A 15,384-nucleotide genomic window follows, 5' to 3' on the forward strand; every position below is an offset into this window, starting at 1 on the left:
ACAGACTTTTTGTTTTAAAGCCATGATCAGCCACTATGAAGCATTCCCAGTCTCATAAAGAAACCTGTCTTCTAAAAAAGCAAGTAAATTTCAAATACCGCACAGAAATGTTGTGTGCTTCATCAAGGAAAAAAAAAAATCAAAGGGAGCTTGGAGTAATTAAGTATTGCAGCAATTGATTTTCTCATTAAAATAACTCTTTCCTTTTAATGTAATTTCATTTATCTTCCTGTGCTCATGCCAGCAACAAAAAAGTGACTTTCACCTCTCATGTTAGAAAGTTTGCTGGGTACCCTGGAGAGGGCAAAGAGACCAAATGTGTCTGCAGAATTAGCAAGGAGTCACTAAAGAGAAATACACATCTCAAAGACTATATTGAATCCAGTTGAGGTGGATAGTGATTGAAACTTGCTACTGTAGGACTGTGGTTGAACAAGCTACAAGAAATGTTCTTGTAGGGTTCATTATAATGCAAACTACAAATTCATATGTAATCAACACCATCAACATTAGCAGGAACCATTGTATGTCTGGAAATTTCAGTGCAGAGAAAAGGACTGAAAGAGTAAGAATGCTGATCTACGCTTTCTGCTGAGGTGATCCACCTTATGGAGCAAAGATAAACTGCACTGGAAGAGGCTCCACAGGAAAGCGTTTTTCTAGCATTGTCCATACTGAAACTCTGCTACACATGAAGACTTTCTATTCAGTGCTCCCTTTTCATTAACAGAAAAGAACAAAGATCACGGAAGCAACAAAGGAGAATTGGTGAGTACATTTGCTCTCAACCTTAACAATTCAGCCTACTTCCAAATCCTATTCTGGGACTCTAGAGACAGTTACGAGTATGTACCTTTGCATTCCATCCTCTCCAGAGGGAGAGCTCAGGCTTACTGTCATAGAATAGCTAGAATCATAAAATAGTTAGGGTTGGAAGGGATCTTTAACGGAGATTGTGAAGTAGTGAAATGGGGCTGCCTTACTCTCTCAAGTCTGGATTATTCATTAGCGTCTTCTTGCCTAATACAACCAACAACTAAAGAATCCAGAATGTGATTAAAATTAAAGCAACAGCTAAAAGTCTGTCTTGGTGACAGTGAGATCAGACAACCACCTCTGAGGGTTTGCTCTCTCAGAAGATTGGAATTTGTTCTGATTTGGCTGGGGTTATGAGTTTGAATATACACCTTGGGCTTCATATGATTTTACAAAGCCATGGCAAAACATGACATCTGCCAGAGTGAGGGAAACAGTTGAATAATTTAGCTGATTGGTAATGTTACATGGAGTATTTCACTTCTGGATTGTCACCCTATACTGTTGGATAGTTAGTTGTGACAGAAAGTTTTGCAGTCTCTGAGGATGGAGAAGAGTCCTTTGCAGAAGGACTTAAATGTATTCTTTTTTTTTTTCCTTTCTATTCACTCTAAAAACATACCACTGCACCACTGCAGGTGACCACTCAAGAGATTTTCTCAAGAATATAACATAGCATTTACCTGAATTTTTATTTAATTTTTACTAGACTCCATGGGTCTGTATTTTTTTTTTAATCAAGATCTACTCAACAAGAAATATTTCACCATCTTCAGTTTTGCCACATCATCCAGACCCTGCATACTGCTGTGATGGTTGCCATCATAACTATAGCTGGTCCTCAAGAAAATTATGAGAAATACAGAATTTCTTGCAAGAATGTGGGGCATATCACCTATCTTCAATTAAAGTCCAAGAAAAATCTAGACTGATGTTCACCATTTACATAACTTCATACAGACATTTATTCCATGTCACAAACCAGGCATGTAATGCAACCCAGAAGCCCAAAAACATATGCACCTCAAGTATGAGGATGGTGCATCACATCACAGACTCTACAATCAAATATCCATTCGCTAAAAAAATATGTATTTTAAGGAAGCGCCAAAGTGAGCATTCTTCAGTGCTAAAACACAAGGAAAACAAGATGACTGCTAGAAAGAAATACAAGCCATAAGGATTGTACTGTCATATGCTATATGAAGAGGTCCAATATCAAAACAAAACTGACTTGTGACAGATAATGACAAAAACAATTTGTAAAGGTTTAAACATAAGTCATTAAATAATTACTTTGTGAGGGCTAGATCATGTAACAGGTGTTCAGCACTTTACAATATGTAGTGTGCCCTACTGAGTCAATTAAGTTAATCATCACTCAGTACTTTGCTGTATTAGGCACTTCTGATGAACTTCTAAATTTTATGCAAGATTTTTAGCTAGATCTCACCTTACAAAATAATGGCTTGTAATAAAGTAAGAATCTTTTAGAAACCAAGTTCTTCTTTAGTGGAGCTATCTAACAAGTAACTGAACACTGACAAATTTATTTTTTAGCTCTGAAGGAAGGTTTTTTTTTCTGGTGGACTTCTTTAAGCTTAGAACAAGTGTCATTCCATGGTTTGAAAAAATATTGCACCAGTGAATTAAATATAGAGAAGTGAAGGGGAGACACCATGCCTAGCATTACTAAAAACTGTCTTCTTTTCCAGACAGCATCACAGAAACAGATAAACAAAGAAAAAGGATAAAGATACCAGATCAGAAGCAATATAGTATTTTTAAACAATTTGTTTTCAAAGTGAATTATAAAGAAAGAAACCAAAAGGAAGTTGGAAAAAATCCTAAACAGAGCTTTAAGCAGGCTCTTTACTCCTAAGAAACAAGCTTGTGGAAAAGAGAGAGATTTTTTTTTTTTTTTTTTAAAGTGAGCTGTCTCACCATCGCAGATTTTCCCAAGTTCTTACAACTCTAATTAAAATGTGGTAATTGGTTGTGTTACCTCAATTACCATGATGCATGGACATTGATGCAAAGCGACACCAATTGAATCCCTTGGGTGTTATACCCCAAGGCCATCCCATTTATTGTGGCCTTATTATTTTCAATTATGTGGCTGGATGTACAGCATACTTTCTAGCCAGTGAAGATGGGGGTTTTGCTGGACATACAGTGTAGTGTACACATGGGATGACTCAGGAGAACAAGAGAATTTTTTTTTTTGTCGTGAAGCATAGTAGTCAACTAAGTGATCAGACAAATTAATATTTCAGAGATTTTCAGGAAAATGTGAGAATTACAGCACTTTAACCCAAATTGCCTTAGCTCAAAATCCCCATGTTAAAAGCATGATTAATGCTGTCCTTCAATAATTAGCCCTCTCTATTGTATAACAAAAGAGATTGTCTGCTCTATAAAACAGATATATTTCTCATTCAATGAATAAGCAGTCTGGAGAAAACGCAGTTTCTACAGTCACCAAAAAGGCAGGGATACAGAATTGCAACTTAAGAAGTAATATTCATTAGAAACCACACGTTTGTCTCTCTCCCAGCCACAGCAGTACAACAGTTTTATATACTCCAGCATTGGTAAAACAGTCCCAGAAAAGCGAATTTCCACAGTCACCTCACTGTAGCTTTCTATACAGAGACATCTGACCTGCACAGGACATCCCCAAACTGTGAACATTTGTAGTGGCTGGAATAATCCACTGAGGCTAAACACATAACTTACATTGGGTATACCACTAGCTGAGCAAAAGATTAAAAAAAAAAAAAAAAGCATAAAACCACTTATATATTTCCACTTCGACTTAACAGTTGTAAACTTGTGGGCATGGCCATGACTGAGTCTGTCCCAAATCCTTTTTTAAACTGTTCAGTTTTCCAAGTAGACTAGGTCCTCTAAAGGGAAGTGTGTCATGAGTTAAAGCTTCTCCAGCTGTTGAGCAGGGATTTTAGATGGCAATTTTGGGTTTAGTTGACTAAAGATTGTTACTATTGCAGTTCCAATTGCCAGACAGTCTCCTTTTTCTTTTAAGATGATTGCTAGCAGGGTCTTGTTAGGCAAACCATAAGGCATCTGTGTAACTCTGAAGCTAAAATTTAGGCGACATATAACATTATATCAGCAAACTAAGGAATGATAAATCTGGAGGAAAAGAATTTACCACAAAAAAAACCAGATGGGGGAAATAAAAACCTCTTTTGCTAAAACAGATTAGGACTGCTTCCAGTAACAGACAAGTGTCCTACTGTTTTTTAAAAGTAATCTTTGGCTTTTTTTCATTGTATGAATACTTCATTCTTTATAGCTCGATTAACCTACTGAATCTAACCCCATTTCATCCTTCTGGAGTGATTCTTATCAATAATTTCACATTCTAGACATAACTTCTGGTTTATGAGAAGGACATGTTTTACCAGACTTTAGGTGCTTGTAGTATGTGTTAATGTCTTCTTATTTGTAAACTTACGGTGCACTTTTGCTATTGCAAAAGTTCAACAAAATTAAACATTGCTGAAAACCATCAATGAAGACAAACAATTAAAAAGAAACCTAGAAGCCTTCTGTGGTCAATTCCAGCATACCTTTGTAATGCTGTAAGAGGCCCAGATAAATGACTGAATGCAACAAGTGTCAGAAACAGGACAAAGGAAAATCCTAGTACACAAATTAAGAAGACAGCAGAAGATGCAAGTGGCTCTCGTACTTATATCAAGCAATATAATCATTTGGGCTATCTTTTTTTTACTGTCAGCAAGTCAGATGCCATGAATGAGTCAGATGCCATCAGAGTACAAAAGCATCTCATTTGTTTTCATAAATTACAGTATTTTGTGGGCAACCACAAATAAAGAGTTGTTACCAAGGGATACTGTTTATGTGCCAAGACTGGCACACCATCAAATACAGAGAGATAGGGAAGCAGAAGAAACAGTCCTGGTACCTACCCAAGAAGTGACTACACAGGAACTGAGTGAAAAGGAAGGCTAGAACAGCTAACTAAGGCCAGGGAAGACAAAGAAGCTTGAATCCTACAGTGGCTAGGGAATCTTTAAATATTGAGAATACAGATAGTTTCATCAACATGAGAAACTTGTAGATATTGACATACTTTAAAGAATCATATTTTTATAAACAAGTCTAAGATGAGAGGTTCCAAAACAAAACAGCCCACAGTGAAAATTAGATGAGCATCATTATAGCTCTAAATGGCTGCCATTTCTCAGCAGAAAGAATGGTATGCCGCCTGTGCAGCGAAAGTCAGCTCAGTCCAGCAAATAACTCCAGACTACCTCAGGCCAAGTGGGAGCAAAGCAGCATGCACCTTGTGAGGTTCCAAGTGTCCGGGTACCAAGCAAGGTGCAGTGCTCCTACCCTCACCATGCCTTAACTCCTGATACATTGCAATTCCAAACAGAAACACAAGACTTACTTTGCTCCTGCTGCAAGAGCAGTGCCAAGCTCTAATTAGCTCATAACAATTTATTTAGAGCGACTGCAGCTACAAACAGCAGCTGCTCACATGCAGAAGGAGATAATATGCTTTCACTACAGTGACTTGGAACTCTGTTCAGCTCTCTCTAAGCTATCTCACAAATGCAACTTGTTTCTGTTACAAGTTCAACAGCAAATATATATTTACTACCACAAAATGATAAGTTTTGTAGATGAAAAAGGCAGTTCATCTTTGCAGTGCTTTACCTTTTACAGAAATACAGTAGAAACCCAGTCCAGTCTCTCTTGGGCAGTTATAGACCCAACAGATACTCAGCCTCTAGCAACTAAAATTCAGGATTCTGAGAACTATTTTTTGGTTTGGCTGTTGCCAAACATGTTTGTTCTTGAAGCTCCAAAATTCAACTCTTTTTTCTACTGCTGGTCAGCTCATCAAACACTTTGTATAGCACTAATCAACAGTTTAGTAGAGCTATTGATGTAATGTATTAGCAATATGACTAAAAATATTCTGAAGGTGGAACTATCACAAAAATGTAACCAGTGTTTCTCAAGAGAATTAAAAAGCTTTACTAGTATATTTTCTTTCTTTGTTTAACCATCTTTCCTATTCCTCAGTTTCATAGGTATCTTCTAGCCCATTCACTTGCCCATATTTCACTGCTGATTTCTGTTCTCATTTCTTGCTCTCACAGATTCATTACCACCAAAACTCAAGAATGCTATCTCTCTGGTACTGGTGAGATGACATTTGTCTTCTTTTATTTCTTGACTTTCTTCTCATATAAATGTGAATGTATTGTTTACAACTCCTACCTCCAGTTTCTATTCAGCTTCATTCTGGATCCTCACTTATTCTGCTTCTTCCTTTAATTCCACTGAAATTTCTGTAATATTTTATCCTGATTTTTATTTTATCAGCTTCTGTTTTACTTTTAACTCTACTTCATCAAATTCTCAACAAATTACTGCATTCGATTTTTCTGCTCCCTAGATTCTTTTTGTGCCTCCTCTGTGTTTTTTTGCTAACCATACTTCATTCATTGTCTGCTTTACACCGGACTCAAATAAGCCTTTTTCCTTACCTGCTTCCCTTTCTCCTTTTTAGATGATAATATACATTCAGGTACCTGCAGTTCCCATCTCTGGACTGAGGGCTCAGGTAAACTCCTTTGCATCTAACCCCGCTGTTCTACCTGTCTGTTAAATATCTCCTTCTTAGTGTCCATTAACACAAACTAAGAACAGATAAAATGGAACTCTTGCTCTGTCCTCCCTAGATCTCTTTTCTTCATGCTCTGTCAGTATGACTGTTCTCCCTCTGGTAATCTGCATCAGCTACGATATCTGCAGCTCTCACTAGCTCTATGAAAGGAATCTTAGTATCATTAAGATTTGACCTTTTTCTGCTGGTCATATAGAGAAAGCTTTTAGCTGATCTCCTTGGTGGTTTCCAACAGCATTCCTCTTCAGCTGATACTTCCCTCTCTGCACATAGAGGCATAAGGAAAGACTGAAAAAATAATATTTTCTCTATACCCTTGTACAATCACATGTAGCTTCATAATTTTTACACTTCTTACAACCAGATCAAATTTTTGAGGGCTTAACTGACTCTCCCCAATTATCTGGGCTTCTTACATTGTCAGTTGACTACTCCCATGCTTATAACAGCAATGTTGACACACCATCAGCTTTTCAGTGATGTCTTCCTTCCATGTTGCCTCATACAGAGACATGCCCCTTTTGACTTGGCCTGAAAGTCTATTCAAACCTTGTTCCTTCCTCAGATCCCATTTCTATCTCATTACTTAAAGCAAAACATCCAATAAATCAAACAGGCAGAGGAGCACTCCTACTTTATGACATTTGATAAAGGTAGACAGGCAACCAGTGATGATTACCTTCAATGCTTCACTCCTCCACAGCATCCTCCTCACTAACTCACCATTTGTTGGCCCATTTAGACTAATAGTATTTTCACTCAGGAACTGCTGGTGTTTCTGAATAATGTCTTGTATATCATAACTGATCAAGAGAATTACAGCTTCTGTTATTTTTGTAAAGGAACTTCTTTAACAAAAAAGAAGTCAAAAAGCAGTATTTCAGTGTTAGTCAGATAATTGTTAGGAAGCATGTAAGTGTCAAGCATTTTTTCCTTTTATTTGCTTGATATGAACCTAAAAAATTATGTAAGCTAAATATATGTCACTTGTTCTCAAATCTCTTTGAGGCTCTTCAATATATGCACTACATAGGGTTATCATTGCTGTCAGTGTAGCCGCAGTACACAGACTTCAGCATTATGAGAGTAGCACAAAACATGCTGAGCCAATTCATCCATTACAGTCAATGGTGTAACAGTAGGGATTATTTTGTTCCCCCTATGGTTTATTGTTTAAATGTAGATACTGCATTGTAATATAGTTTTATGCTGTAGAAAACCTGTCTAATTTATGCCACTTAATGGAAGGTTTAAGCAGAGTGCTATTTTGCCTCTTAGGAATCATTTCCCTGAGATAAAAGCAAATGAATGCATTTTACTTATATTCAAATAACACAGAATTGTATATTAATCACATACCCATGGCATTCTATGAGAAATATACATCTACCGCTGGGTTGCTAATTAAAACCAGTCTTACTTACACAGAAAAGATTTTTTTTCTGAAATATATTTACAATTACTGAAATATGTTTCTGGGCCCAATTCAGTTAGGTACTGAGCAGCTTATGAATAGGAGAAGATTGTTTTCATTACTTGATAGGATCAGATGTGATCAGGTGAAATATCCAGCACATGTAACACCTATATTGTGAGTTTATCTTATTAATTAATTTTGTCCATAGAATACAATGCTTTGTGAAAAACTAAAGCTTCACTTGTTGGCAGTAAAGACTAGGAACGGCGTCTTCAACCAGAAGAAAACACTGAGAGGAATGTGTTTGTCTTGCACTGAAAAAGTGTCTCTCATGAAGAACGAAACCACATGACATCTTTTTAAAGCAAGCATCACTCACCGAGTCTTTTTCCAATCTCTTCTGTAGCCTTGTTTGCCACTGGACAGCTTGCATGACAATGGCTTCCCACCTCCTCTCAAGGTTCACGATTATCAACTGCATGGACTGGTGATCTGCATTTAAGTTGCAGGTCTCCTGGTCATCCAGGAGGTGCTGGCATAATCGCAGCACAGAGGCTACCCCACGACGTCTCTGTTTGATCTCACAGCATAGAGACTGCAGGACAGACAAACAACAGATGTCAGTGTGGAATACTTTGCAAATTAAAACATTAACTATTATCTGATATTTAACAGTGCCCAATTTCTGTCTTACAATAGTTTTTTCAGCTTTTCCATAAATTCCCATACTTAGCGTCAAAGCGTGATGTTTTATTTTCAGATAAACACAGTCTTAATCTTAATAGCACAGAAGCAGTAAAGCTACTTTCAGTCTCCTTCAAACAAATGCCATGCATAGCTAACTGTCTCAACAATGTTGAAAGTTTTATGATGTAGACTGGTTTATTCTTCCTTTTTTTTTTTTTTTTTCATTCAACTGGGGCACATCTGAAATATGTTACCCTGACAGTAATCAGCTTCAGAAATTCTTCAGGAAAAGATGTATTCATTGTACTCATGCAATGATAATATATATATTTTTAGAAAAAACAATAGAAATTATGGATCTTATGTACCCTGACAGAGAAGAAACCTTAAGGAAGGAGAAAATTCAGTATAAAATTCTTTACAGATGTTTTTTGTTATCATAAAATATTTCCAGGGTGGTTCCATATTCAAGTAAATGTAGGAATACCGTGATGACTGTATCTTTCTTACAGATGAGTTATTCACTGCATTTATTTCACCATACCAGTTCCAGTGCTACCAAGAATGCAGTCTGATGTGAACTGCATGATGGGTGACAATTGCTAAGCCCTAATATTGCTGAATATTGATGAGAGCCAGGATTCGTTGGTTCTACACCAGAAACCTAAGTAAGTACACTGAGAATCTCATTGAACAGCAGTATAAATAATGCATCCTACATGCCAAAGCTTTATAAAGAGAGATCTACCACCCGAAAGCAGTTAATGGCATGGGATGCTTTCAGGCATGGTTTTATCCACAATCACACTCTACTGTCACTCAACATCAGATCAGGATTTTATTAACTTATAATGTGTTTTAACAATAATATCTATGAAGCTGTGGTACAGAAGGCACAAATGCATCTGAGGACGGTTGCTTCAGCTCAACTTCTGAGATCCTATACTTTTATAACATTGCATGGTTTAAGTATTCAACTGTTATCATAGGCCTGTGCTACTCCTGAATTTAACAGGACTGTGCTCCACACATGGGAGCCCTTTAGATAATTTAAACTGTAACTTGCCAACATCTGTTTCCCTCTGTGGGATGCCACAGATGAAAGTGCATGACCCCATGAGAAAATGTGAACTATCATCTTTTTAAAAGATGGGGTATTTGCCTTTAAGCTTCCACTTAATCATAATAAGCAAAGAAAAAAAGCCACTGCATCTCTTAAAGCTGTTCACAAGCATTAACTGATAAAAAATCAGGACCTGCCATGCTGAATTTTATTAGCAAAGCAATAACATTCTATACAAAGTGAATTCAAGTTCTAGATTTTCATACCACTTTTTCTTTAAAAATTGAAATTTACACTTAGCAATGTTGTACCTCAAAGGAGCATTTTGCTGCTGGAAGTATGTGCTTGATCAGTAACACCAAGCTGAAAGTTTGAAGCAAAACATTGGTATACACATCTAAAAATATATATCTTTTCTTTGCCTACGGATAGTGTGCAAGCAATTTTTTTTTTATTCAAAGCCTTCAAGAGAAATGATGATTAAACCTGCAAATGTAGCTGAATTACTTATCTACTTTCATTGGCACAATTGAGCCATTCTAACAGTTAACAGATTGCTTATTAATCAACAAGGGTAAACAAGACAATGCAATCTCATTTAAAGCAGAAGTTTTAATGCCTAAAAGTATTTGTGTTCAAAATGTTAATCCTGATAAGGCTTCATTAGAAGATGTCTTAAAATGATTAAGCACATTTCATTGTAAAGTACACTGAGTAGTATATCAGCAGGTGGACATTTCATACAGATGTTCCACTTATTGATATAATGCATTCTACAGCTATTTAAATTACCCTAACTCTGTAACAGCTAGAATTCTATTACTTCTGTAATGAGAGAACCCTGTACCTTTAATATTTCTGAATTTTAAATAAGGTGAATGACAAATTCCCAAACCACTATTTATGGCAAAATATGACCAGGAATTTTATTATTCAATTTATACCAGAGCTGCATTTTCACTTATGTTTCCTGAACTTGCCCTTATTTATTTTGCTAGAGTTCATTACTAATTTCCTACATAGTTCTTGATGTAACCACCACGTCTGGCACATTGCCTTTCTGACGCCTAATGTCATTAGCCTAATGTCACAAGAGAAAAAACCCAAACCAAACCAAATTAAACCAAACCAAAAAATCTACCTAAAGATAAACTCAGGGTTCTTACTTTACATTTTATAACAGCTAAGTAATACCATCCTATGGGAGCGATGGTAAGTTATATACTGATGGCATTAACTTCATGGAACACAGCTCAGAATCTGGCCCCATAACACGAACTTACTCTGATCTATCTGATTATGTCATCCTTTATAAATATTGTTCATTTTTGATACAATACCATATAATATGATGAAGTAAGGAGTATTTCATTCATAAGCCATTACATGGGAGTTTAAGTGAGGCCTTTACATTGCATTATCTGCGAGTAGAGCTACAAGCATCCAAGTCATTTCTAATTTACATCAGTTTTACACCAGCATAATAACAGTAGCGTTACTGAAGCTATTGCTGATTTACATGGCTGTGACAGTACAATTAGGCCTATGGCACCTTTGTTTCAATTTTATTACATGATATTATGGTTAATATTAAACAGGAGAAGAATGAAGTGCTTGTACCTAACGGCATGTTGAAAGAGTTGGCTGCAGCAACAACACTTTAAAAGCCAGAGAACTTAATCATGTAAAGACATCTTTAAACCCTATATAATAGCACTAGCAATAATGACTCTAAGCAGTATTAGGGTCTGGTATACAGCGTCCTAAAGAGATACAATAATTGTCTGTATCCTGTGACATGACATCTCACAGTGTTGTATATCCATCCATGTTCTGCTGTTGTTAAAATGGCATACTTCTCTAAAAACCTGTCAAAATGTCAATTGTACATGCAAAGTATGCATCCAGGACCATGGTCCCTTTAATTATTTTCAAGGTACATTGTGAATTATCAGCTATAATTAATGATTAATAAAAAAAGGAAAATTAAAATTATGAGTATCTACTGAGACTTGGGTCTGATGGTTCACAGCTGCTACAGTAAGCTACTGGGTACCTGACGGTTCAGAAAGTTAGGAAGTTATCTAACAGTAGGCTGAGGAGCATCACTTGGGCTCACTTAGTCTCTTGTGTGTGCAGAAGATTTGCTGAAGTACAGATTAAGAGATCAGAGACTTTTGATTGTGGCTCCTCATACGATAATGTGTCTGTTGAGCTGTGGTAACTCTAAATACAATCCAAACCTTGGCAAATGCGGGAGAAACACATTCACTTAAATAATTTGCAGTGAGACTTAAATGAATGTATTGGACTTTTTTTTTTGCTGCAGACTAAGACTATACACAGTAACTGCTGCTGCTGTGTATGAACTTGACTTTGTGTCCGAGTCCTTTGCTTTGCAACAGATACTCTGATAACATGGAAGTGTTAGTCATTTTAATGTTATTACGAGTCATATTTTCCCATACTGAGGATTTCTGTCTGTGCTGTTAGAATCTTGAAAGATTTTTCTTCCCTCTGCCTACTTCTATTTTCAGTGCTTTGAAGTTATCACCTGCATAGCTAAAAAGGGCTAGCTGAAACTACTTTCACAGCTTGTTAATACCATGCCTTAAATCATCTGGAAAAGCCCCTGCCGAGTCAAATGACATCAAACACTCTTTCCAAGCCATGGGCTAATGGCACTATCTATGGGGATGGAAGTAGCCATGATCTGAACAGAAGGTGCTCTGCATAGCTGCGTGACTCCTAAGTGAATGGCATATGACCAGAAACACGCGTGCAGCTTTAGGCAGTGCCAGAGAGTGCGGGAGGCATAGAAAAGTGGGAACTTGAGGGGTGTTAGAGCCCCTCAAGCTGCAATCCCCCTCCATCCCTCAGCCTTCCTACAGTGTATTGGTGCTTGAGCCAGACTGCGCTGCCTGCTCTGCATGACTGAAAGACATGGATAGAAAGTTGGTTTTCTCACACAACATGGTAGATGAGTTGGCCACTGAAGCACTGTTATATCAAGGTTCTTGAGCAGGTGTTTAATAGTAATTGTTCAAAAGTACTAAGGTTCTCAATTAATTCAGTGGGACTTCTTGTGCTTTAAAAAAGCTTCAAACTCAGTTTAAGATTAGTTTAGCTCACTTAAATCCACATAATACGCATATAATTGCCACATAAAATGTTGAGATATGATTTTTGTGGCATCATTTATTGCATACTGTTTGGGGAATTATTTTTTTATGTAATCTGAAGTTCTTTCAACCATTTCCATCTTTCCTGCTTTCATTCTGCAATTAGGAATAATGAAGGTCCAAGTGGAGGTGCACAGAGCTTTGAAAATAGTTAAAAGATGACAAATCGTAACTTACTTAGATGGATTTTCTTTGTGCTTTCAGGTTCAGAAGAAATGCCAAGGTATACTGAGACAAATGCTATTTCTAAGCTTAAGTTGTGTTTCCATGTATGAGCCATACTGGGAGGTTTTAGGAAAGCAAAAGAAGCTCGACTGCAGACAAATCTGGAACGACCAGATACAAGGGGAAGTTTCTATCTAACCTTGGTCTGTTAAAGGCTTACTCTTTCTCCTTGTTATAGCATGTGAGCATGTGAGGGAGGGAATGACACCTTCCTACTGCATCAGTTGTCGCCTGATGGAAGACAAAGTGAAGACAGAACTGTTGTTATTTAGTACAACAGCCATACACAGAAATGAAGGCAAAATATGAGAATGGAAGCTACCCTTCTGAGTACAACAATCAAACTGAAACTCTTAAAAAAATGTAATTTACCTTCTTACGTCTGATTTTTGGCTAGTGCAGCACTTCAGTGTTCAAAAGTGCTAATGTAAAGCTATTAAGTATCATGGCTAACAGCACTAATACACTAATAAAGGGAAAACAGGAAACAATATGCTCACAAATGTTGGGTAAAATGTAGTTTTCAATGTTTTCTGTGAAACAGCAATGCCTGTTGGAACTTCTCTTGGGGTGATGCACTCCTGTATTTCAAATTCCATTCTTACAGGACACATGGCGAAAATAAGAATTTCTGTTTCTGAATGAAAAAGACAACCAATAATTCCTAAAACAATATTAGTAAGAGAGTAATTCCTCAAAATAAAAAAGCAAAATGACAAAGACAGGAAATGAATGATGACTTGTCATCTTTTAGAAAAACACTGCCAAATCTGTGTGCTTTTGCTGATTTCAAGGTTAAAAGAAAATGTCACCTAGTATGGGAACTCTACTCAGTTGCATACTGTGGGACTTAATCTACACTGAAGCTAAATATTCTATAAGTATGCAGTGAAGTGCAAAAAACAGCAATTGAAAAATGACATGATTAAATGGCACAACATGCAATCATTTGCTCTCAATTATATCAATGTATCTTCTTCATTTCAAGGAGTCAGGCAGAAATATTGTTTTTTAAATGCCTCTATTAAATTGGGCACCAATAATAAAATAGATGAGAGTCCTAATAAGCTCATTTATGTAACATACATCACACACCACAAAACTATTCTCTCCAAACGGGTTTGTTCATAGATTTGTCTCCTGTTTGTCACCAGTCTCGGCTATATTAAAAGATTTTAAAGGCACAAGGCTTGCAGACCATTCAGTGGAAAACCTTTGTACTTAACCCTTGAGAGATCTTTAATGTTAATTATGGAAAAAGTATTGATATAATATCTTTGCTGTCACATTTTATTACAATGATGGTCACAACAGAATCTGGGACTGACATTTTAGAAATATCATCTAATTGCAAGTCAGAAACACAGAATGACAGTTTAAAGTAGAATATGACTTCTTTCAAAACAGCAAACTGGATCTCTCTATTTTAAAGCCCTACTTTTAATAGCATTACAACCACTAAATTGCTACACTGATCATATCTCTCTCTAACTCAGTGCTTAGCTAAGTCTTATGATACTTCTCTTACAAATCTGAGCACATTTCACACACCTATATTCCTTGTGAACTGTATCTGTTTATACACACATTAAAAATGGCAATGAACTAATAGGAAAAAAATACTACATTTTTGTACTGGCTTCAAGAATCTACACAGGTGCTTACATTCTACAGATAATCAAGTGGTTATATTAATTCCTTCTTTTCACTAACATTAAAAAATTACATGGGAATTTGTGTTTATTTGCAACCAATAATGCAAATAAATTTGTTAATTAGGTAAATATAGTTATTTTAAATAAAAGATTTACTTTAAAATAGCATTCTAAAAGTACCTGGGTTCTTTCCCATTTTTTCTAGATGTACAATATATGCATTAAAAACAGTAACAATCCAGAATAGATGCTTCTAGGCTCATTCCATAAAAGCTGCTATTACAGCTGTACAACATTCTTTAATTTCTTTGTTCTATTCCTTATGCTTGTTTAAGTACTTCAAAATATTTGTTTGCAAGAATATAGTTCAATGGTCTGATATTTAGCTCATATTCCCATGTAACTAGTAATATATAATATACTTGTTTTCATAAATTAAAAACACTATTAACATTCCAGACATATAAAACAATATGAAGATTAAGTTACTATAAAAGAAACTATAATAGCTTACAGATTGCTGGTATCATTACTAAAGCACTGGTATCTATTACAGTGTCTCCCTGGAATAAAGAATGCACTTTTGGCAATAATCTGTTAAAAAAGTGCTCATTATTGTTAAGATGCTCCTATCTTAGCTCTAAACT

The 15,384-nt window shown here is 36.3% G+C and overlaps 1 protein-coding gene across 1 annotated transcript in view; it reads right to left on the reverse strand.

The window, feature by feature from the left end:
- Positions 1-15,384, reverse strand: part of AKAP6 (A-kinase anchoring protein 6) — a 295,501-nt gene that overhangs the window by 25,404 nt on the left and 254,713 nt on the right. The window contains exon 12 of the mRNA XM_086749479.1: positions 8,305-8,520. Coding sequence (XP_086605605.1) covers positions 8,305-8,520 — 216 coding nt within the window. The remainder of the gene's footprint in view (positions 1-8,304; positions 8,521-15,384) is intronic.

This window comes from Chlamydotis macqueenii, chromosome 5, assembly GCF_036417535.1.
Source record: "Chlamydotis macqueenii isolate bChlMac1 chromosome 5, bChlMac1.mat, whole genome shotgun sequence".
NCBI classification, from domain to species: Eukaryota; Metazoa; Chordata; class Aves; order Otidiformes; family Otididae; genus Chlamydotis; species Chlamydotis macqueenii.